Source organism: Uloborus diversus, chromosome 2 (genome assembly GCF_026930045.1).
Source record: "Uloborus diversus isolate 005 chromosome 2, Udiv.v.3.1, whole genome shotgun sequence".
NCBI classification, from domain to species: domain Eukaryota; kingdom Metazoa; phylum Arthropoda; class Arachnida; order Araneae; family Uloboridae; genus Uloborus; species Uloborus diversus.
In genome coordinates, this window is record NC_072732.1 from 215,703,348 (window position 1) to 215,729,072 (window position 25,725).

Consider the following 25,725-nt stretch of genomic DNA (forward strand, 5'->3'; position numbering starts at 1 on the left):
ACCCTCTCTTCTAGATACTTTGGAATTTTTCGGAGAATAATACTCTTTTTCATATTACTAAGCTTAATAAAACTCATAAGAGCATAAAGGAACAAAACTATGAAAATTAAAAGCAAAGAGCAAAATGTATGACTTTCGATATTTTGCTTGTGAGAGAATTTTGATTTCAGAGTTGTGAAACTTTTTCCCAATATGAAGAATCTCGCCAATAAGCAATTAACTCTGGCATCTTAAACAACTCAGTATACACTTTGAAAACCAGCTTCATTAGGCAACTCCTAAAGTAAATGGTTCAAAATTTGAGGCTTTAATTTGACCATTTTTATTTGATTTTGGGGCGTTAATTTTCCCATGTATGTTGAACATTAGGTAAAATATAGATGCTCGCTTTAAAAATTACATGAACCTATTTGTAAAAACAATTAATGGTTAAAAAGTCAATCAACGGTTTAACTGAAAAGCAGACGGACATCGATTTTGCTAGTGCTTTTGAATTTTTTCAAGTCAAGTGCCATCAAAAATTGTCAAATTAGCGAATATTAGCCAAACTTGGTCATTATGATGTCAACCTCCAGTATCTCAACAAAAACAACCCTGTTGTAAAAATTTCCCCACCAAGAAAACCTTTAACTTTTCCGCACAAAAAAGAAAACCTGCATATTAAACCCAAAAACCATCAGCCATAAAAAATTATGATATCTAGTTTGCCCGCCAAGTATCTGCCAAACAATCATCCTCCCTCTCCTCCTTTCTCATCACAGCTACTTCCATTAGAACCTCTTCCCACCTTCAACTCCTCAGAAATATGGATAGATTTTTAAATTGTTTATCTTGTTTGGCGGGTAACTTTTCAAAGTGAAGTGGTTGCTTGGTGAGAGGAGCTTACATGGGGAAGACAGTAAGTCACAAGACGTAAATTTTACAAGAGAAGCAAAAACAAAACCGCCATGGCTAAGTCTTTTAGACTGCTTGCAAGGGCCATCTTCCGTCGCTTGCAGAAGCTAAACCATTTTGCCGAATGGCTTACTGTTTATTATATGCCATTGGCTTGAGTGTTTACTTTTTTTCCGTGAAAAAAAAAAAAAAAAAAAAAAAAAAAAAAAAGAAAACCCCGACATTTGTTACTTACTGTTTTATCAGCACCTTTTGTAAAATCCTTCACATTTTTGTAAAGAGAGGTTCTCAGGTATGTCTAACGATGTTTTAATTAACAGTGAATGTAATTTTCGATGCAAATGAGAATGTTGTTTTATAGAATAAAGAAATTGTGATAATCTCGTTTAATACGTATATCTACTTTCGTAACAGCTAAAAATGAAAAAGGAGTTTTCTGAGTTCATGAAAGAGACGACGAAGAAAGCGAACGAATTCAACTGGAAAGAATTTGAGGACAAGAACGATTTCATCTTCGCTTGGTTCAGAACACTCTCCAAGTCGGGATCAAGCGCGTTCCCGTCTGAAAAGTTAGAAGAGGTACGTGAGATGTTTTTGCAAAGCTTGTCTTTAACCCTCTAGAACTCGCGCCATGAGCAAAATACTCACACCAATTAGAACTGTACATGCTGTGACAATTTTCTCGAGGTTTGGAAGGCTTATTTAAGCAAATATATAGCAACAACGTTTACTTTACTGGGGGAAGGGGGACTCTACAAGATTTGTTTCCAAATTTTCAGCTAACTTTGGAGAAACGAGGTTCTTACGAAATTATGAATTCGCCATACTTTACTAATGGGCAATTCCATGATAAGGTCAACCAGATGATCAAATTTTCAAAATTAAAATTTCTAAACAAATGAGATGTCATTTTAAAGGTAAAGAGTTGTATATTTTGAAATGCCTGTCTAAAATTTGATCACTTCAGTTATAAATAAGTTACAGGAGGTTAAACTAAGGTCAACATCTTGAGTATTTTCAAACCATATTTGGTGACTCTCAAAGAAGTTCTGTTTTTTCCTAAAAATATATATTAATATTACGAATTGAGTTGAATAACCATTTAAAGATACAATGTGTTACTGGTGATGTTGCAAAAATGTATTAAAATATAATTCATTTTTATTTGTAAAAGAATTCCTCTGGGTACATTAAGTGCTTTACGTCCGACACCAAAATGTACAATTAATTATGCTGAGCCAATAATTTTAAAGCTACATACATGTATTTTTGGGTACAAAGCAAGATTTTCAATCTCATTGATGTAACCTATTTTAATTTTGTAACAAGAGAATATTTTTTATTAAAATCTAGGCGTCGGACGTAAAAAATTTTTTACGTCCGACACCATTTACGTCCGACACTGTTACATTCCTTTAAACAGCATGTGTTTTTAACTGTGTTTCTCCTATTTTTGCCTTTAATTTCAAAGTTAAAGTGAAATATGCATAAAAAACAACTTAATGAATTTATTGTATATACATTTAGGGTTGATAGGGGTAAGTAGGACCCCTTTTGAGAAAAGGTGTGTTGAATGAACGTAATACAGTTGATTAAGATCAATTTTGGCAAATTTGCCAAAACTATAAGTGGAAAAAGAAATTGGAAACACTAAATAACTGCGTCTATGTAAAGTTGGGCTAAGGAAGAACCATTATCAACATTTACCCCATATAAATCTTGATGGTTTTCTTTCAGGTAAGTTTCACAAATAACTAATCACCAGCTTTTGTAGCTGAACTATCAATTTCTACTAAGTCATCATAGTTGTCTTGTATTTCACTAATACAAATATTTCATCAGAGTTGCTTTTGATTTTCAAATCATCACTGTTATGGGGGGAACCACTTACTCCATAGTGTGGGGTCTTCTTATAGCGTAATTTTGCGTGGTAAGTGGGGCCCCTCCTCTAAAAGTTTTTAATAATATTCTACTCAAAAATTCTGATTGCAGTATGCACTTTAAGTTAAACTGTACTTGAATGTTTAATGATCATAAAAAAAAAATAAATGCTAACCGGGAAACACAACTTTGAAAAATGCTGCTTAAAGTCGTCAAAAAATATTTTTCGGATTTTTTTTTTTTTTTTGACTAAGTTCTCTGACCACCTAGAAAAAAAAAAAAATTCCACATAACCCAAATATATGCAAAACTTATCACTGTGATGAACCATGACATGATCAATGTAAAAAAGTATAAAAACCATATGGATATTTCAGTTTTTTGGAGTGACCCACTTACCCCAGTGTCCCACTTCCCCCAATCAACCCTACTTTTGATTTTACTTGGTAAATTTTGTTTCAGTATATGTAACCTATAATTTACATATTTATAACTGTAATTATTGTTATGTATTTACATTTAAGAGAATAGTTTACACCCAATTTGAACGATTTACGTCCGACACCGAAAATTTACGTCCGACACCAAGCTAAAAATATTTTTTAAATAATTTTATTCCTTATAGTATCACTTAAAAACTGTGAAATATGCTTCAATCATAAGTATACTTTAGAATTATGCTGCTTCTAAAATTAAAATGTAAGCCAATTCACAGACTTTTAATACTTTTTAAGTAAACCATCAATTTTAGTATTTGTATGTTTATGTTCGATACCAACTCTTTAAATTTTTTTAATTTATACTTTAGGGATCCATTTTGAAAAACTAACATGATTTTTTTTATTCAGTGGGATGTAGTAAGTATCTTGTAAATAAATTTGATCATTTTGGAACAGTTTATATTTGGTAAATGGAATTAAAACTGAGAAATTTTTCTTCATTTTTTACGTCCGACACCGTGGAATTGCCCTAATGGTTTTGGGAAATTTTTAAGTAATAAGGCTTTTTAGAATTATGGCACAACTTCAAAAGATGTCAAACACTCCATAGTCGTTTTACACATTTGACTACCGTAAACCGGGGTTACTTTGATACAGGTTTCGCATATTTTGTATTGTAGCACCCTAATTTTTCAAGATATTTCAATAATTCTTGAACCAAACGATAGCTTACCATCTTAGCTTTAAATTTCCGTTTGAAATTCTTCGATATATTGAATAAGGAGGGAGGGGGGTCATTTTTTTAATTAATGTTACCCCATCATCCGGGGTTACTTTGTAACAACGTGTTTTCTCCATCTAAAACGACTGTTTCGGTGGTTTGTAATAAAGTTACCCCATCCCCACATAAATCAGTGTTGCCGAAACCATTTTACTGTTTCAATCAATTGGCGATGTCAGCGCACTCTGAAAAGCGTTTCTTGAAACCCTGAGACCAGCAGGGGGTCGCCAATTGTAACATTAAGCCCGCCAGAACGGTTCAAAAATAAAAAACAGGTTTTTATAAAGTTACCCCGTCAGTCTAAAGTAACCCCGGTTTACGGAACGGTTCTTCTTTGGTAAAAAAAACTGCCTACTAATAAATGTATTTTTTTCCCTTCCTCTAGTTAAATAAAATAAAATCGGATATGGAATTAACATACAGCAAAGCCAAAATATGTGCGTATAGATCTAAGAAGAAATGTGACTTGGGATATGAAACAGGTAATTTGAAAATAGTTTTGTTGCTATCTCTCCTCAAAAGAAATCTAAAATAAAATTCAAGTAAAAACCCTTACTGGTTCTTGTACTTCGGTTGTTCGAAATTACAAAATATTTATTTTCTAAAAACATTTAAAGCGTGATATTATAAATTAAAAAAAAAAAAAAAAGCTTTTTTTGAAACAGCTATCAAATGCAGTGTAATATTTAAAAGCAAACTGTAAAACATATCCTGTAATTGCGCGTATAAACAGTAAATATGTAAATATACAGCGCGTTAGCGTTTAACCTGCAAGAGCTCTATTTTCGCGACCTAGATAGATGCCTCCAGTTGCAAAAATTTTCAAAAGAAGGTGCAGAGTTAAGATATTGAAAGTATAGAGCGAAAACGAAAAATAAGTGAACAAAATACAAAAATTAACTTTCTACACGGTCCCTAATTCCCCCACATTGCATTTTGGGGAATATGTTCCATTAAAATGGCATGAGTATCAATTTTTGAAAATTGCTTGTATTATCATATTCTTTGATTTTTAAAAGTATTTTTTTCTTGACTGGAGCAGACTATATGCGTTATTAGATAGTCAAAATATTGCTAGAAAGGTGGCACTAAAATCAGAGTCAATATTTTACAATTTCCCTTTGCCCCGCTATTTTACTTTGCCCCACACTCCTCTACTAAAAATTTACACTTTAAAAGTGATACATTTGATATAAAGCTGGAGCACACAGGTAAATAAATGTCTTACAGCTTATGTGTGAAATTCCAGATCTGGCGAAGGTCTTGTACACCTCTCGTAACTACGATGAACTGAAATACATTTGGAGAGAATGGAGGAACGCCACAAACAGGAAATTGAAAAAAATGTACCTTCAATACATGAAGCTCAGCAATGAAATGGCCCGGAGTGACGGTAAGAGACCTCTATCTCTATCACTATCTTACAAAAATAAACATTGTGCAACAGAGTAAACTATAAAAATACTGTCTAACCACGAATTGTATGGAAGACAAACGCCCAGATAAGACAAATCTATCTGAATGAGGGGGGAAAGTAAAAATTTGATGCGTGTATTCCGCTCATTTGAATGAGACTTTGCTTCCGCAAAAGCTTACATCCCTAAAAAATAATAGATTCGTCTATTTCCGGCTGTAAAACGGATGTTTGTCTTTCCATACAATCCGTGGTCAGACAGTACAACGATAAAATGCTCAAATTTACAGGAAACTACCGGCATGTGTTTCGGGCTTAAAAAGTACACCTTTTTCAATGCAAAAGAAAAGAGTTGATGAATGAAAATATATCCGACAAAAGTCACTTCAGTCTGATGTTTTTTGATGCTTAATCTCACTTTTCCTGCATTGTAAAGGGGTTTCATTGTGACTCCAAAACACGGGCCTGTAGTTTTCTCTTAATGTGTGCATTTTAATGCTGTAATTTTATCTTTAATTATGCCACGTATTTCATGTCAAATTAGAATTTAAGTATTGACATCAAAAAAATATTGGAGGACATAAAAGTTTATATATATACTGAGGGAAGTAACGCTCAATATTGCAATTAACAGTGAGCTGGATAAAACGATTGCTAACATTTCTAACATAAGTCTACTGCTTTAGACAGCTAACTAGATGGAAATTTCCAATGGGATGGAAGTGACAAACACTAATTAATGAAGTAGCTTTCATTATAACTATATTTTATAAACATAATCAATTTCCTAATGGTATTTTTGGTTTAATTATGGAACGTCAACATCGAAATAACATCAAAGTCATAACATCTTCTCTAACGTATCTATTCTAAAAATATTTTTGTTTTAACAAAAAGATAAATTTTTCGAAAACATCAAGCTCGAATTCGCATGTTCATGCCACTTGATTATTTTTCCCTTTTTTCATTCATAACTATTTGCTGGACAAACAAGTCCTCATGATTCTTTTTTTTTTTTAAAGTCAATAGAGGGTAATCCAGCCATTGCGTTAAAGAGACATCTAAAGCGAGGACTATGTGGGCGAACCGCGTCACTCATTTTTTAACAGTCAAGGCAAAAACCGGAATTTCTGACCAGTGTAGTGGTCGTGAGACCAACTTAAAATGCATCTGGAATCCTTAAATTTGTACCACAAAATTTATTAATATTTTTTCACAACTCTTAAGAGCATACTACATGCTTTGGCTTGCCAGCGATGTTTTTCGTCTTAAATCCCGTAGTCTTCATTTGACCACATTTGTTTTTTAAAAAGTTTTGTGGTCTATTCGTTGTTTGGGGCCCCGAGGCAGTACAACGTAAAGCCTACTGCCGGGACCACCGTGACAAAAATGCGCGCTTTCTTCGGTCCTTCCGGGCCCGGAACAACTTAGAAAAACCTAGGTGGTGCTACAGTCTAAGCGATTGAGATTCAAATCAACAATCCAATGTTTTGCTTTACGTTTTCCAACGACCGTTACTGAAAATGCTTGACCTTTCACCTTTCTGTAAGCAATGAATTGATGATTAACAGAAATAAAGGTAAGTGATCTGAAATGTTACTTCAAATGATTTAGTAACCTTTATTAAGGTTATGTTTTAATGTTTGCGTAAGACAGTTGTTTCACACTTCTTACAGGTTGAATTTGTTGTTAGTCTCTCTATTGCTTTTTTAAAGGAATCCTTCCGATCTTTTAAATTCAGATTTGCACTTGCATTAAAGATTAGTAAAAACGTTCAGATTATCATTGTTTTTATTAAGTTAAAAAATCTGTGCAACGATTTAAAAGGAAAGTTAAGAATTCGATTGCTGAATCTCAGACAGCATATTGCAAGTTATATAGTGTCTTCAATTTACAATCTAGTGCTATACCTACAACATCAAATATCTTTCAGTTTTACATGAATAACTTTAATGTTAATTACTTTCTAAAATGCCATCTTTCTAGAATGGATAAACAAGTGAATAAAAGTAATTTCATAAGTTTAAAATATTTAATTGGTATTTTGGAAGTAAAAATGTAATACCAATCCAAATATCAACTGAATATTCGGTGCATCTGCAATTGATTATCAATGTTTAATGAATATTTAGAAAAAAAAATATTTTTTAAAAGTTTAGCTGCACATTTGGTTTAAATTATAGGAGAATGAATTTAAAGTGCTAAATTTTTCTCTTATTTCCTTAGTAAAATATTCAATTATTTAATTTATTTATTTTGGTTATATGCATGAGTATATAACGTTTTCTATGTTTTTCTCTATTTAACCTACTATTTTTACTTTTTGAACTAATGGTGGTTATTTTACAATAATAATTGTTCTAATAAGTACTGTGTTATAGAGAAAGATATATGAGAATCTTTCATGTGTCTTTCAAAAGGAAGTCTTAACTCTAAATTTGACCTATCTATTGAATTTATAAATATGCTTTAGTATATATATTCTTGAAAAACCATTCAACTCAATCTTGCTTAGTTGGGATTTGTTTTCAGTGCAAAATAATTGTACACAGAAATATTTTTATCTTAAGACCTATCAAAAAATGACATCATTTTCAACTTTTCTTTGTTTCTGTTTTTTAATTTTATATTACATATTTTAATGAAATTAAGAGTTGCCACTAAAAGGCTCGAAAACGTATCGATATTATCTTAAACGTTTGATGGAATGTATATTGATTTTTAAATTACAAGATAATAATGATAACAATAAAAAAATACCTTGTCTATTTATTGGTAAACACATTTTCATAGTATTGTCATGTATGATATGCAATTAATAATTTGTTTCTGTTGAAAATTTTTTTTTTTTTTTTGGATCATCAGGCTTTTAGCAACGTTTTCAAGAAAATTTATTTTAAAGATTTTCACCATTTTACTTTTTGTTGAGAAAATATTTTGCTTCAAAATTATTTGTTGTTATTTTTTTCTTTTTACTTTAATCTGTGGAAAACAATTCATGGGTAAACACATTTTAAGAAAATTTAATTTGCTCTTTCAATGAAAAAAAGCTTGCAATCGAGTATATTGTCAGCGAACGAAGCAAAACGTTCGATCGCTTAGCGTGACTCACTCAACTGTGTTCCGGGCCCGGGTAAAAAGAACGCGCGGCGACGAATGGAGCGCGCGCTTTGTCACGGTGGTCCCGCTACTGCTCCCACTGACTACCACTGCCACTGAACTTACCACTATCATGTAATGCAATTTTAAGTGCAATATATAGATCTATATCGGTGTTCTGCTAGACCAGAATAGTAAACGATAAGACGATAAAAGCAAGTTTACAAATAATCTGAAACAAGTCGATAAATGAGGTTATCAGGTTATCAGGCACTAGCCCACTGGAATAGGAAAAGAATTTTGTAATTAAAAGAGGTATTCTTCAAAAAAACTTTTAAAAAAAATAAATATAATTTCAAAAATAATTAATAAGCAAATAAATAAAAAATAAATTGAAAAGAAGAGAAAAATGACATAGAGTACAAAGTTTTTTTGTTTTTTTTTTAATTTTTTTTCCTTTCCCCCCCCCTTTTTTTTTGAAGAAGAAGAAGAAGAAGAAGAAGAAAAAGAAAGAAAAATTAATAAAGTTTCATAACGAAAAAAACCAGACAATAGAACTTAGAAAAGAGTAATAATTTTGCAACGATTTTCCGGATTCCTAAGAACGTTCTTTAAGTTTTCTTTACGTGATTTCTACTTAAGTGTTCATCACCTAAAAGGAAACTCCGAAAAACATTTTTTTTTTCGGTCAGGTTTCGAAGATTATGGTGACATGCTGCAAACACAGGAGGGAGTAAAGAACATGGAAGATGACTTCGAAAGACTATGGGAACAAGTGAAACCCCTCTTCAAGCAGATTCACGCGTTCACACGGCGAAGGCTGATTCAACAGTACGGCTCGAAATATATCAGACCAGATGGACCCATTCCAGCGCACATACTAGGCAAGTGGTCTTGATACGTTTAACTTTTTGACCCCTACTGAACTGAATTTTTAAGTAAATGTTTTTTATTATACGTAGTTTCAACCATAAAATACAACAATACACTAATAAGATGCCGTTTAACCTGCCAGCTAACCCAATCTGCAGGTCAACCATGTTTAACCAGCAAGACCTCTATTTTTGGAACTGTTACTCCTAGAAACGAGGGTAGATCAAATATAACCCAAATTTAAAAAATATATATATTTGAGTCAACAAAAAAAAAAAAAAAAATGCATAAGTGATCCTCTTCTAAATAGTGTTATTTTTTCAATACACATTTCATCTACCAGAATACCTAGTTGTTGATGCCATCGCCATCGTGATGGAAAGAAGAGGTACATGTGCAGAGCCGATTGCGACACTTGCCTCATCATCAAATTGTTATCCTCCTAGGTCTTTTTTGAGTGTTCCAAACAAATGGTAATCACAGGGCAATAAATCTGGACTGCAGGGTGGGATTTCTAGAGGTGTCCAATGAAATTCCTCCAATTTTTCCCGCTTTAAAACGGCAGTATGTGGCCTTGCATTTTCATGAAGAAGAGTGACGTCACGTGTTGCGGCAAGCGGCTTGTGCTAGAACCCCTATAACTGGAGAGGCCGAAGCATCCGCCATGTTGGAGCAAGCGGGAGCAAGCGTACTTATCGCACGACAGGGAAATACAGAATGAAAGACATTCCGTAGAACACTGCAACATAATAGTAAAAATTACAGAGCATTTATAACGTAATGATGATAGAATCATGAGAAATAAATTGATATTAACCTCACACAAGCGAGCTCCATTTTCAGGCTGCCAGTCACTTCGTCGGCTATTAATTATTCATTTCTTTTTTCCTTTTGCATCTGCTGGAAATCAGAAGAGCTGAGATCCTTTCTTGGAACTGTTTGCACAATTAACATCCGAACAGCCACCCTCTTGACTCAACTTAACACATGCTAAAAATACGTAAACATCAGCAGCAATGTTACCGCTGCGAAGCACTGGATCAAGTTTGCTCCAAAATAGCGGATGCGTCGGCTCCCCCACTATAGGAGCCTTAGCTTGTGCTTCATCCGAAAGGTAACAGTAAAAGCCTTCATTAGTTGTCCTTCTTCAATGATGTCACGAATGGCAACAATGTGGTCTACAGTTATGGTTGTCAGAGGTCTCCTTTCATCAGGTTAGTTTCCTACAAATTCTCTTCCTGCCTTATTTTTTTGTAAAATGCTTAAGCACTCTACTGTGCGAAATGTTTCTTCGGCAAACTGCGTGAAGCTGGCTCAAAATTTCAGAGGGTTTTGCATCCTCTTTTGCGAGAAATTTAGTTATGATGCGTTGGGCAACATACATTCATGGCATACTGAAGCAGCCCAGATCTCCAATGTGTGCTCGAACACAAAAACCCTTCTTGAGACATCCTCACCAACATATTGATGCCACCTCAGATTGATTACTAACAACAGCCAAAGACTCAAATTCCGGTTGTATTTGATTTGCCCTCGTACATACGCCCGGTTTCAAAAATGGTCAAAATGAGGTGCTGAATTAGGATAAGAAAAGTTTGAAGCTAAAAAGAAAAGTCGCTAAAAAATACGAAATCTAACTTGTTGGGGAACTATTTATTGCAGTTCACTGCAAGCTGCAGATGCAAGTTTTGTTGCTGTAACCATTCTCCTTCACGAGGTACGGTAACTTTATTGTTTGTTGCTTATTTTATGACATGGAATGCAAAAGGTCACAGTTGTCAACCTATCGCAGTATGTAGTAATTTGTTTTCTTTTTTTTTTTTAATCTAGGTCACATGTTTTCTCAATCGTGGACCCAGATATTCGATATTCTGAATCCTTTTCCTGAGACACCTTCTCCCGATGTGACTGCAGAACTGCAGAGAAGGGTGAGTGGTACTGCCATGTCAACCAAACTCTGAATTTAATTTGACGGTTGCGACATTATAAATGTAGTTAGTTGTTAAATGACGGGTGACATTTTTCCTTCCCCTTCAGAATTCTGCATACATTGAGTTGGCCGGTGCTGCCGTCTGCCAAAATTGAACTTTTCTTTGACAGAAGCCACTTCCTTCTGTGTAGTACCTACTCGACACGCAAAAAGTCGTTTGGATCTTCCAACTGACTCAATAACAACAAACCACATTATTATTTTCACTTTTCAAGATAATTGCGTCACCTATAGACACGTCGAGAGCTAAGGCGGGCTCCTTGTCGGTATTGTCGCCGGGGCCACTCCTTCCATAAAACTAATTAAATTTATACGACTCCGATTCCGAGTCAGGCCCTCCCTAGGACCGGGCCCCTACTTTCCGACTAGGCTGACATGGGCTGTAGTCGGCTCTGGTCGCTTATATAAACATGAGAATTTACTTATAAAAGGAAGAAAAACTCACTGGCCATAGGTAAATAAAAGTCTTGTACACTCTAAAAAAATTCCAAAACGTTACTGAGTATTCCCATGTAACGTTTCAGGATTAAAATGGTTTTTATCCACTTCTTGGAAATATCAAGTATCATTGTCAAAAAGTTTCCTGAATCGCGACAAGTTTTCCGAATGCAAATACCTCTCTTATGTAAGAAATATTTTTAGCACCCAGTTTAAAGATGAACTAAGAGTATTTATAAGGTGTATCGGCTTCAGATCAACTAAGGCTCGTCCATGCTGATTAAACTCCCAAAGGGAGCAAATAAGTCTGGACTATGTAGCTTTGCAAGAATTGCAATCAAGTGAGACGCTTGATACTTACTTGAAATTCTGGCTTAGCTTTGGCCATGTTTTTGCAATACTTCGTTTAGAAATGTTTTGATAAATCAGGAAGGTGCCAAGCTGTTATATTATCCCTACTTAAGATTACTCAAGTTCCAGAGACACGACTGTTTTTAAACGGGAAGATTTCAGGATTTTTCAGGAAGGTTACTGAATTTTAGCAGGACACGTTCCTGTTTTTTGCGAGACATGTTACTGGTAGAAATTGGGCACATCAGCTGCCTATTATTTTCCAGGAACGTTTCTAAATCGTTTTTACAGTGTACCTGAAACTATTTAGGAAGCTTCTTAAAACTCTTTATTTTTGAAAGAATTTATTTTTAAAGCACTTACATGTACTAATTCCAATGGAACTGTAATTAAAATAATGATGTGTGCACATCAGTTTCACTCTTAACCGGTCGGTGTTTATTATTATTTATTGTTTCGTTTGTTTGTTCTTGGACATAAAAGAAGGGTGGTTCTAGGTCAAAAATACTTTTCATTCTTTCAAGTGCACATTTTCCCACTTTTGAAGCCTATGTCTTAAAGAGATTTTCGAGTTACTTTGTAACGATCTACACTAGCATGGTTAGCTATATATGAATTCAATTGTAGCAGAAATATTCGATCAATCCACTATTATCAAACAGTAGCATTTCAGCAGAGATGATGAAAAGTTTTTTTTTTTTTTTTTTTGAAAAACATATTTATCACTAATTCAAAGCAATAAAGATATTTAAAATTAAAACCGAACTTGTTAACAACTTTATATCCTAAAAAAGTTGCATCAAATAATAATAGAATAAGACTTTGGAAACTGTACGTTAGTTTTTTCTAAGAGTCTCTCAATTATGTCTTCGATATTTCTTCCGATGATCTTGCACAGTATAAAAGATCAATCACTTTTTTGACATCTTTGGCAAACTGGTGGTTAAATTCTTCCCCACACTTAACACCTCTTTTACACGTCACATTGACAACTTTTATCGTATTTGCAATTTCTTTTAATTTTAATTAGCTTTCTTCATTTTGCCAAGAAACAGGATCAAATTGGTAAAATATCTTTTGGTGTTTGTAATCGCTTAAATATAGTTCTGTTAACTTGAAATTAATCCTTTAATGAGGAAGAACTTTACGAAGAAAATGTTTATAATCATCTTTTTTTTTTTCATGTTCTCCGTCTATCAAGAAAATGAAACCAATCGAAATGTTTAAAATAGCTGAGGAATTCTTCATTTCCTTGGGAATGCACCCGATGACGAAACTCTTCTGGCAGAACAGCGTCATCGAGAAGCCAAAGAACAAGGAAATGGTGTGCCACGCTTCGGCTTGGAACTTCTACGACGGAAAAGATTTCAGGTACACAGTTAGTTAACCTAAATCAGGTTAAATATCTCAGTTCATTTTCCAGTTAATCTAAATAAAGCAGAAAATATTGACCTACTCGTAAATTGTTCAAAAAAAAAGCACTTCATTTGTTTTTTTTACGAATTAAAATTTCTGCAATCAAGGATTGCAAATACGTTTTGAAATTATGAAAGCGGCACGCGGTATTGATTTCCTTTTCTTTATTTTAAGGCAGTTGGATTTCCTACCTTCGTCCCATGGCCGGTATTTCACCCGAGAAAAACTCAAGGATTTCTTTTTAAAAGCACTTCATTTCCAAACAACATGGACAACTATTTCGCTCCATTGATGAAGCTGCAGCATTGCGTCCTAGACTTTGAAAGTTACCTAGATTCTTTAAAGGAATCTAGATTCTTTAAAGGAATTTAGGTTTTTTTCAATTCCTTAAAGGATCCACTTTGGCGAAGAAGTTTACTTTTTAATTGGCTTTTCAAACCAAAGTAGCATTTGTTTGCAATAGTTAGGCGGCAATTGATTTCAACGCTAATATCATTGTTTCTAGTGATGACACTTATACAAGACCCTGTTAAGACCAGTCCTAACTTAGGGAAGTGAGTGTTGGGCTTTAACTAAAGCAGAAGAAGAGAGATTGATGGTTTTCGAAAGGAAAATTTTAAGAAGAATTTTTGGTGCTGCCCAGGAAAACAACAGATGGCGCACTCTCTATAATTTTGAGATATAAAAAAAAATCTATAAACAGCCAGATATTATCCACTTTATTAAAGCCAATCGCATCTGATGGCAGGGGCACCTCTTTAGACTAGGTAGTAGGGACCCAACCCATAAAGTCACCTTCACAATTCCAGATGGTGCGCGCAAGAGGGGCCGCCCACCAACCAGATGGCTCGATTGTGCCGAAAAAGACTTAAAAACTGTTGGCCTCAGTGGATGGAGGAAATCTGTTTCTGACAGGGCGGGATGGAGGAAACTGATTGAGACGATCTTGGCCTGCCCTAGGCTGTAGTGCCGTAGAAGTAAAGGATCCCCTAAGTTCCTTAAAGGAATTTAGATAGCAATGATGGAAGCCCATCTTTACTGAAACAAAATCTATATTGCGCGAAAAAGTATTCAGTCCTCAACGATCGTACTGTCGGTCATCACATGCCGATCACTCGAATAGCTTGAACATTCCGAACAGCTAGCAGTCAAAGAGTTAATGCATGTCCTGTTTCTCTTGCAGGATAAAGATGTGTACTCAGGTGAACATGAGGGAATTTGTCACTGTTCATCACGAGATGGGGCACATCCAGTACTATCTGCAGTACTCGCATTTGCCGGCGGTATTTCAACAAGGAGCTAATCCTGGTGAGTTTTTGCCATCAACCAAATGTGTAAGACAGTAGCTGTGCACAACCTAATTTAATCAGTGGGCCGCATTTTATATTAAAATGAAGATCCAGAACACATATAAAAGTTATGTACAGTTGATTCACATCAATCAGACCAAATAGGGACGAGATCATTTTGGTTCTAATAACCGGCTAGTCCTATTAAGCGAACAGGTCTTGTGTAGCATAACCAAACATGCTACAGACATTTAAATGCTATTAGGATTATTGCGAGCTCCACATTATGGTGAGCATTATGCAAAATAAATATTTCTGCTTACGAAAGTTTTACAATGAAAATAAATAAAAATAAATCAAAGAATATTTTTACACTCCTTCAACAACATGTTCAGACCAACACGATTTTAGTTAAACTCTTCTCAGTCAGCATTGTTTCAGTTCAATAATCAGAAGTAACTCAAAATGTGCCAGTGAAAAAATAAGTTCTAAAAAGTACTAATCAGCTATTAAAAACAACAACGAAGTGCAAAATACGTAATATAAGATTTTTATTTTTAATTACAAGCTAACTGAGCTGAATTGTTTTGACGTCTGCTGGAAAATTAAAGAAAATTTCAAACCAAATATTATTGTTATCATTACACGAAGTTTCCACCTGCTTGTAAGGAACTTTTTTGGTCCCAGAATGCAATTTCTGGATTAAGAAAACCGGTCGTTTTCGAGGGTTACATAACATAGTTTTCCGTTGGTTACATTGAGAATGATAACAACTGGCCACATTAATCAGTGATGCGGACCTTAGATTGAGCACCACTGGCTCAAACTATCTATGTGCAATCGGCCATTGCCATAATGTCTCAGACATTATAAAGTTTTGAGCTGAAGAAACTTTAAGCTAATAATAAAAATCAAATTACATTTTAGCAGATCTGTCGATTTTGAGAGCTTAATATACCCTAAGCGAATTTATGTATTAAGAAAGGTGGAAGTTCAATTAGATCATCATAACTAAGCAATTTTTAAAGTCGTCGATTCAAGTGTGATTTTTGTTCTCAGTGATCTGTCCTTTTCAGGTTTCCACGAAGCTGTTGGAGACGCCATGGCTTTATCAGTTTCCACACCTACGCATTTGGAAAAACTCAAACTTCTCAAGAATTTTCCAAACGATTCTAGTAAGACAGTACCTTTTCTTACTTTCCTGCTTGCTTACCATTGAACTTTATAGAACTCGCAAAATCTTGGTTTATTTACCTTTTTGTTAAATTCTAATGTTAAAACAATCCCAATAGCATCTGAGGACTTATAAATATTACTTAGTTTAGGGTAGTAAAACCAGAAAATAAACACACCCTAGTGAAAAAAGTTAATCATTTTGGTTAAAAAATTAGGTTTCAAAAGTTTTTTCAGCTGAACGGGCAACACAAATATCGTTCTATGCAACTCTAAAAAAAAAACTTAAAATAGTAAAGAGATAGAATCCATCACACAGAAAAAAAAAAAAAGCATTTAACAAGTGCAGTGAACAAAAAATAACCATGCACAAAGAAATGAAAACAAGCGAAGGGTAATCTGCCGTGTGCAGGTAAAGGGCAGTAACTGCAAATTTTTCGTTATTAATTTTTTTGCATTTTTGCCATCTATTGTACGTTAAATTTATTGTACAAGCTTGCTTATTTGGTTTCCGCTGTAAAAAATGCGCGAAAAAAACGTGTAATTTCAAGATGGTTAACATTGAATCCTACGTACATTTCTTCATATACCTCGAAAACTCATTTCTGCAGATACTGCCGTTTATCCGCACACGACAGTAATATGCGCAGTATATAAAATAAAAAGGAATATATAGTATAACCTCGATTTAACAATTGTCAAGAGACTGGAAAAGGTTATCGTTAAATCGAGGAGCAAATATATTCAGTGCATTCAAATCCAGACCAGGGAAATGAATCATTAAATTGAGGAAATCGTTATATCGCGTATCACGTTAAATAGAAGTTATACAGTACTTAAAAAAACATACAGAATATTAAGAAGCTCTTTGAAACTTTGGTTTAAAATCAAAACCCTCCTGTTCACTGACTAGAAAATTTTGTATCATACCTAAAGTGACCAGAAATTTTCTTTTTCAAAACGGGACGCTTTAGAATTTTTGGCAAAGCATGCTTAATATTTATCAATAAAAAAAAAAAAACTTTTATTTTGTGTCTGTGCTTTTATAAAGTAAATGAACTGATTAAAAAGAAGAATGGTACCTTAGATTTCAATTAGACACATTTAAGAAGACTTAGTTTTCGATTTCCGTCTCTCAGACCAGGGTTGTCAGATGCTGTGCGGTTTTGATCGCCTTATCTGAGGAAAGATATTTGTGTATTGGAAAGGGTTCAAAGAAGGGTAACTATAGTAGTAAGGGGACTTTCAGAGTTAGATTATGATACCAGACTTTAATAGATTTAATATGTATAGCGTGGAGCAATGGAGTATCAGAAAGGACATGATTCAGTTGTTTAAATTTATCAAAATGAATAGGTTAATGGATTAAATTTGTGCACCGAAAGCTGGACGAGGGGTCATTGTTTTGAGCTATTCAAATCTCAGGCTAACCTGGAAATAAGGAAAAACTACTACTTTAGTAGGGTTGTGGACACTTGGAACAGCTTACCGGAAGAGGCGGTAATGAGCAAGGGGGTGGATAACTTTAAGAGGGCCATTGATCTTCATTGGGGACTAATAAACTGACTAGGAGCCACCTAGCTGGGCCAAGAGCCTGTTGCTGGTTGTCACATTTGTATTTATATTTGAAAAGTTTTGAAAATAGCCAAAACCAAAACCGTATCGTCACCTTAATCGTTCCCTCCCGTGTTCACTGACGGTGGTTCGAGTACCCCCTTGGTGTTTTCACACACAATGCCAATCCCAGTACGGTAGTTAAATACATGCAAGAATGGATATGACTAAACCCTCCCCCCCCCCTTTTACCGAGTAGTTATATTCTGGTTGTGCTATAGTGCTTGTGACTAATAATACAGTTATCAGGAATTTTTTTTTAAAAATTCTAGGAACAAAAATTTTAATTTTAATGAGTGATTCAATGCTTATAGTTCATTCAGTAAAAAAAAATCCTAAAAATCTAAGTAAACATTTCTAATGAAAAAGGATACATCACTGATGAATAATACAAAAAAATGTCTTTACTAAACAAAAGAGAAAATCTTAAAGACGAAGGGAAATTAGGCCAACGTGAAATCACAGTTAAAGAGAATAGTGCAACAGAATGATGAAAAAAAAATCACAAACTAGTTTTAGAGTAAGTTCCAATAACATTCTCATTATATTTTCTATTCCTCTTAGATTCAGACGTCATTTTTCTCCTGAAGATGGCGCTCGATAAAGTCGTTTTTGTGCCATCGTCCTACATTTATGACTTGTGGCGATGGAAAATATTCAGCGGAGAAATTCCCCAAAAAGAGATGAACACGCACTGGTGGAAGATGAGGTATTTATGAGTTAATTTTTTGAATCTCGGTCTGAACCACTATGTGACTGATGCATGTTCAGTTGGATCCTTAAATAAATATGATGCATTACTATCATTGGAGGGAGTGAAGACTTTCATTCATGAAACCAAGTCACGTGATAGGTTTTAAAGCAAAGCATTGGAAGAAATCAGGTTTCTTTTGCTTGTTTCACGCAAAACATGCTAACCATTCCTCGTTGTTGAATCATGTGACTTGTGGTCTTTGGTTCAGCTTTTGTTAAGCCAATGATTCGACTTGCTTTCTCCATTTTAACTCCTGCTCTAACGAAACTATTCGATAATAAAAAAAAAATTTTAGCCTTTTTTTTATTTTCTTCCCTTGAAGATAATTCTCCTAATATTTAACGATATCTCAGCTCATTTCTAAGGCATCACCACGGAAAGTAGGTGGATTAGCTGGAAGAGGAAATAGACCCTTTCATTTTGTAATAGGTAGGCTCAGCAAACATGAGCAAAAAGGAACGTTTTTACTGTTCGGGTGTTCTCACTGATCTTACCTATTACAAAATAAAGTGCTCTGTTTCTGCTTCTAGTTCATCGCCAGCTCTCCGTGGCTCGTTGCCTTTCTTGGTAAAATTTATTTTTGTCGTCCGCTCCGGCAGCAAAAACAGCGTAACGCTGTGCCGCCCCTCACATACTTTTGAAAATGTCTGCAGACTATTTCTGACTTAAAAAGATTATTTTTTCTTCGCTTTTAGAGCAAATTTCTCAGATTTATGGCAGACATAATATAGTCCAAAGTGAAATAGGAAAAAAAGTTAAAACATAAAAAAAGCCACTAAATCAGTTTAGGAGTCCTGAATATTAAGAGGTCAAAGGAACTTGACCCCAAAGTCACCTGTGCCTCAGTTTTCGATTCTATTTTGAAGGTCTTCAGTCTTCGTTTTACTGATAACTTTTTTATTCAGCACTTGATTTTCCATCATCCCATTTTGCTGATTTGGTAAGTGTTTTGACTAATCAAATTCTCGTCTACCTTGCAGACTACTTTCGGGTTTTTTATATCTCCGTCGCAGACCACCGAAAAACATTCTGCTTCCGCTAATGATATGCCACTGCAATATTTTTTGCTATATTAAAACGAATATTTGAAAAGTCAAGTTTACTAATGCAGCAGTTGTTCTATCAAATTCTATACATGTCACATTCTTTGGCTACCGTTAAAAAAAAAAATACAATTTTGAAAATAAAGCATTTGTGCTTTCAGCAAAAATCTTAATTCGCCAAATGACATTAAAATTAACAAACATTTTACAGACTAATAACTTTTACAGGAGTGAATACGAAGGCCTCTGCCCACCAGTCAGAAGGACAGATGATGATTTGGATCCGCTTGCTAAGTATCATGTGCCCACCGATGCGGCATATGTCAGGTACGTAGTACTTTCGCAAGCATTTTCCCAGCAAAATATGCTCTGACGGTTTTTTTTTTTTTTCAAGATGGGGTGAAGAAATAGCGCCGTAAGCTCGAACAATTTTATAAAAAAAAATATTTTGTTTAATAAAATAACTCTTTTTTCAATGTTTATTTTATTTTTATTTACTTATTTTTTTTTTCGAAGTTTTAATCAAAGGTGGTGATTTTAGTCAAAATGTGTTATAGGAAATCCTGACACGTAGCTTTCTTTGGAAATCGCAACATGTCCAACCTATTGAAAGTTAAACTTCAAATATTTTCAAAAACAACATTGACTTTCAAAGTACACAAAGCCTCAAAGCGCGACGTTTAAAAATAAAATTCAAGCTCTTTCTGGTGCAGCCAAAAACCTCAGTAAAATAGTTTTCTTTCAGTACAAGAATCGTAGTACCATTTATATATAAGGGATGTAAAGAAGTACTTTTAGTTTGATCCGATATTCGTTTCTTCTTCAGGTACTTTTGGGGTTTTTTGCTTCAGTTTCAGTTCCATAAGGCTTTGTGCAAGGAGGCAGGACACCAAGGACCCCTGCACACGTGCGATATCTACCAAAGCAAGAAGGCTGGCAAGTTGTTCAGGTACTCTCCAAGTTCTTTTCTTTTTTTTTCACATATATTACGCAGTCAATCGCATAAAACTATTGACATCAAACTAATTTCTATCCCGCAGAGCCTTGAGATACGTTTTGACATACGTCACTAATTTCCAAGTCAGATGATGAAATTGAGTTATTTTGCATCGAACAAGCGCAGAAGGGAGGGGCAATGCGGGGGGGGGGACGATCGCCTCTCCCTTGAGTGACTCTGTACCGGCAATGTTTCGGATATGAAATCCAAAAACACAACAAGATTCCTTCTTTGATGAGATTAGAGGAAGAAATGGGTTTCGGAAACTCCTCTCGGATATTTTTCGATATTGAATTCTCAAATAGACTATTTCAGACGGCTTTTGGTGATGTCAGGAGGAAGAGACGTTTGGAGGCCATCCTCTGGATATTTTTCAAATTTTGTAGTCGCACAGATGCAAATTTAGACCTGTTTAACTTAAGTTAGGGAAAAGAATCTGTTCCAGGAACGTGTACCTCCAATAATTTTTCGAAACTAGTTTTAAAATGAAATTTTAGACGATCCTCGATGGTATTAGGGTAAGGGGATTTCGGAACACTTCCCTGGAATTTTTCTTAAATTGAAGTTTTAAAACGCAATTTTCGAATACTTTAGTAGATGTTGAAAAGAGAGACAATGTGGTAGAGGAACTCTCCTTCCCCCCCCCCCTTTCTTTGCTACATCACTCCATTTATTTGATTTTAAAAAAGGCTGTGGGAGCCTTCATGCATGTCTAAATCAGATACATAGTAAAGGTACTTAATTAAATTCAACGGCATTCTCCTTGAAACATTTCTGAAACCGCCCTTGGCATTTAGCCTTAAATGTGCCCTTCCAAGTAAAAAAGACGAAATTCAGCAAGTTACTTTTCAATACTGAAAAGTGAAGCGCTTTCAAAATATTTTTTCTGCACCTCTTCAACCATTATTTTCACTACTTTGTACAAAGTAAAGGAAGCATTGAATCTACAAAAGGTTTAGCCACTAAAACATCAATCTATAATTAAATTTTAATCACCCGTGAATTAATGGTCACCAGTTTTTTTTTTTTTTTTTCAATCTGTCCATCTCCGACTCAACTTTGAGAAGTTTTGTAGTGACATCCAAAAGTATGTAGTGTATACTTACAATATGTACCTTTTATCTCAAAAACGAATTTGACCTTTCGTTAGTAAGACCTGTACCCTCCAACCACGGATTGCATGGAATTTTCAAACGTCCAGATAAGACGAATCTATCTGAATGAGGGGGAAAAGTAAAAATTTGATGCGCATATTCCGTTCATTTGAATGAGACTTTGCTTCTGCAAACGCTGACACCCCCAAAAAATAATAGATTCATCCATTTCCGGCTGTAAAACGGATATTTGTCTTTCCATACAATCCGTGGTCAGACAGTAAAACGTCTAACTGTGCACAAGTGCACCTCCCTTTGGTTGCGGTTCTTGTTCGTAGTTGAACCGTTTGAGGCATTGAGAAGCAAAGAAATGTAAGTGGACTTTGAAGTAAAACACATTTAAAGTTTAGTTCCTTGGTAGAGTTTCATTGAATTTTCTTTCTGCATCAAGCTGTATAGCAGCACCCACCAGAGCTACTAGTACCATCGCTTGCCCCAAGACAGAGAGGTTCTCCTACCATTTGCACTGATTATCTCCAAATTTTCAATTTTGCCACTTACACCCCTTTGCTTCTCACTGCTTCATTTGTTCTTTGACATCGTCCATTCTTTTAGCAATCATGTTGGACGCAATACAGCAAAAGCTCTACTGCTTTGAAAATGCGCGAATCACATAGAATTCTGTCACATGCGAATCTGAAAGATTTCTGAGCGTGTGAAAATTAGGTCACATTAAAAAATATTCAATGTGATAAGACTATTAAAACTAAAGAACCCATTTTGTCATTATTACTTCAGATTTGAAAATAGAAGTAACAACTAACAAATATTGAAATCGCAAAACTTATCAGTCATAATTATCACGATCACACAAATGAACGACTATTACATAGGATTATTACGAGAAATATACTTTTCTCTTTGAAAATTATTTCATTTTCATAAATTTCAAAATAAATATTTGCAGATTTCCTCTCTACCTTTTGTTTCAAAAGAAACACAGAAAAAAGAAACATATTCGTATTTTAGAAATTCCTGTGCCTTAAAATTCCGGATTACTGAGGTTGTACTGATCGTGACTTATTTCGTTCCAGCAAAATGTTGAGCCTGGGGAGCTCGGTGCCCTGGACAGAGGCCCTGGCCATAGTGACGAAGGGTGAGACAGACGAGCTGAGCGCAGGTCCTCTGCTTGAGTACTTTGAGCCACTCTACAAGTGGCTCAAGGAACAGAATCGGAATTAGTTCATCGGATGGAAGATCACGGACCCCACAGTGTGTCCAGAGGGCACGGATAACGAGGGAGAAGGAGAAGCAGCAGACAATACAATCTACATCAGAGCCCATGTAAAGGACAGTAATAACCAAATGGAAGAATAGGGGACAGAATTTTTCAAGATTAGCAATCCAATTAAATCTTTTAAGGCCCATAAGCTTTGTGGTAGACTGTGGCAACTTTTCTGTCACAAAAACAATTAAGGGGCTAGTAAACAACGTGTATGTCATGCTCATTCACCACATGAAAGTTGGTTCAGTAGATTTTGGGCAAATTGATGAGACAAGTCTGTCTGTATCGTATGGTTCATTAGAAAAGCAAAGCTACAAATATTTTTCAAAGTTTCATTATTTTATTATATAGCTCAGGAAGGTGTGGATAATTAATAACATTATCTACATTTAATCTTCAACTAAGAAGTAATCTAAGTACTAAGTAACGAGTAGAAGTAGCAGTATGAATGCAGATGTAATGTATTTCAATTGTTATATCTCTTTACAGAAAAAAAAAAAAACAGTATGTTTTTAAACCGATATCCATTTTTTTTTTTTTTTGCAAATATAGTAGGATTAAGATAGTTTAATAACATGGATGTGTATCCAAAAAATTATAAAATCAGTTCTGAGCTCAGGGGACACAAATATGTCCCATAGTATTTAAAGGGCTAAATGAGCAGCTGATTCAACTCTAAAATCATGTGCAATGTAGTGGAAATTTGTAGCCACTACATGTGTAATGTAGTGGCAATCCTTTGTAATGTAGTAATAATCATGTGTAATGTAGTGGTAATACTTTTGAAAACATCAACTGAAAATTTTAACTTAAAATGTTTATTAAGGGCACATTTTCTTTGAGGTAAAACCAAAATCTTTATGATACAGTAGAGTGCGAATTATTGTGAACACAAATGAAAAAACGCATTTATTGTTTATATATTTCTTTAATCAAAAAATATTACATATTTATTATTTTAGTATGAAATGTGTCCTCCCTTGACTTTAATAATATCTTAAACACGTTTTGGCATGGAATCAACAAATTTCTTGCAGTTTTCTGATATTTGCTGATCTCGAAATCATATCTGGATAACAGCTTCTATCACTTTTGTTTGTGAGGGTGCAATCAATTTTGCAAAGCCTAGCTTTCACTATAGCCCACAAATTTTCTATAGGATTAATATCCAGTGAATTTCCTGGCCATTCTAGGCATGAAATTTTTTTCTCCTTGAAAAATTTCCGCATGATCTAGGACACGTGACACAGAGCCGAGTCTTGCTGAAAAATTGCTTCATTGCTTACATCAACTTTTTCGAGTTCCAATTTCTATCTCTGGTCTAACAAGTCTCTATATTTTTGGGAAATCATCATACCTTCGATTTGCACAAGGCATCCGGTACCTTTAAAAGAAAAACAGCCCCAAAACATCTTTGACGGATGTTTAACTGTTTGATCAACATGTGCCGCTGTGAGTTCTTCGTTGACACTTCTGACGTAACAAGATCATTGCCCTTGTGCCAAAAAATTGCTCTCATCTGAAAATAAAACTTTCCTCCAGTCGTCAACAGTCCAGCTAACATATTTTTTTACCCAAGCAAATCGCTTTTTCATCATAGCAGCTGCCAATAACTGCTTATCTTAAGGTCTAATTGATATTCTTCCACCTTCAATGAGACGTTTTCTTATGGTTGAATCGTGAAAAACAACTCTAGCGTGTGCTAAATCTTGCTGAAGTTCCTGGCTGGTTTTCTTAGGGTTTAATTTACTTTCCCTTATCAAAAAAGCTTCATTTCTTGCTGTTGTTTTTCTATTTCTCCCACATTTTCCTTTTCTGTTAACCTCAATCGTGCTAAATCTTGAAGTTCCTGGCTGGTTTTCTTAGGGTTTAATTTACTTTCCCTTATCAAAAAAGCTTCATTTCTTGCTGTTGTTTTTCTATTTCTCCCACATTTTCCTTTTCTGTTCACCTCAATCGTCCCAATATCTTTTTTTTGCATTAAAATTTTATTGACGGCTCCCAAACTCACATTACACTCCTTGGCAATGTCTCTTTGAGTCATGGATGTAAGTTCATGCAAAGTAACGATCTTAGTACGCTTTTTTGGAGCAATATCCATTTTCAAAAGTAAGTTATAATGCATCTGTGAAGATTAATGTCACAAAAACCAATAGTTTGCACAAAAAAAAATGCACAGCGTCCGTAGCGTGACATGTCGTATCACTAACTGACTGACACATTGAAAAAACAAAATGGCGGCTGTATTGACTTAAAAGTGTAGCCAATTACGAGACAAAAACAAAATTGTGTAATTTTTGTCGTGTTCACATCAATTCGCACACTGCTGAACTTGATAGGAAGCTGACTTTGGGTATTTACTTTCAAAATCAGTTAAGTTTACATTAAAATGTTTCATTCATCATGTATACATATCATACACTGTCACATAAATGTTTATGCTTAAACAAAATTATTATTTAAATACAAATAAACTGAACCCCTGATTATCTGCGCAATTATTTTTCATATGTACATAAATGATTCAAGCAAATTAATTTTCACAATATTTGCACAACGATATGTACTGCATGTGTGTTCTTTTTGTACTGTGAGTAGAAAATATGTCATAAAAAGGAATAAAAATATTATTTATATAAATTGTAATATCTACATTCTTCTAAAATATCCCTTTAAATCAAAAAATGAGTCAGTGAGAAGCAAAGGGATGTAAGAGCACATTTTCAAGTTTTGAGTAAAATAAGTTTACAGTTCCGGTCATAGGTTGGCTTTCATTGGATTATTTTTCTAAATCATGCTGAATGGCAGCACTTACTAGGGCTACTAGTACTATCTCTTGCTCCAAACCAGAGGAGAGGTTCACCAACCATTTGCACTGGTTATTTCTGATTTTTTAATT

The 25,725-nt window shown here is 34.6% G+C and overlaps 1 protein-coding gene across 1 annotated transcript in view; it reads left to right on the forward strand.

The window, feature by feature from the left end:
- Positions 1–22,783, forward strand: part of LOC129216800 (angiotensin-converting enzyme-like) — a 39,815-nt gene extending 17,032 nt beyond the window's left edge. Inside the window, exons 3-12 of the mRNA XM_054851015.1 lie at positions 1,309–1,473; positions 5,227–5,389; positions 9,202–9,393; positions 11,213–11,310; positions 13,363–13,532; positions 14,761–14,885; positions 15,943–16,041; positions 18,218–18,362; positions 19,679–19,777; positions 22,636–22,783. Coding sequence (XP_054706990.1) covers positions 1,309–1,473; positions 5,227–5,389; positions 9,202–9,393; positions 11,213–11,310; positions 13,363–13,532; positions 14,761–14,885; positions 15,943–16,041; positions 18,218–18,362; positions 19,679–19,777; positions 22,636–22,783 — 1,404 coding nt within the window. The remainder of the gene's footprint in view (positions 1–1,308; positions 1,474–5,226; positions 5,390–9,201; positions 9,394–11,212; positions 11,311–13,362; positions 13,533–14,760; positions 14,886–15,942; positions 16,042–18,217; positions 18,363–19,678; positions 19,778–22,635) is intronic.
- Positions 22,784–25,725: the final 2,942 nt, after the last annotated feature.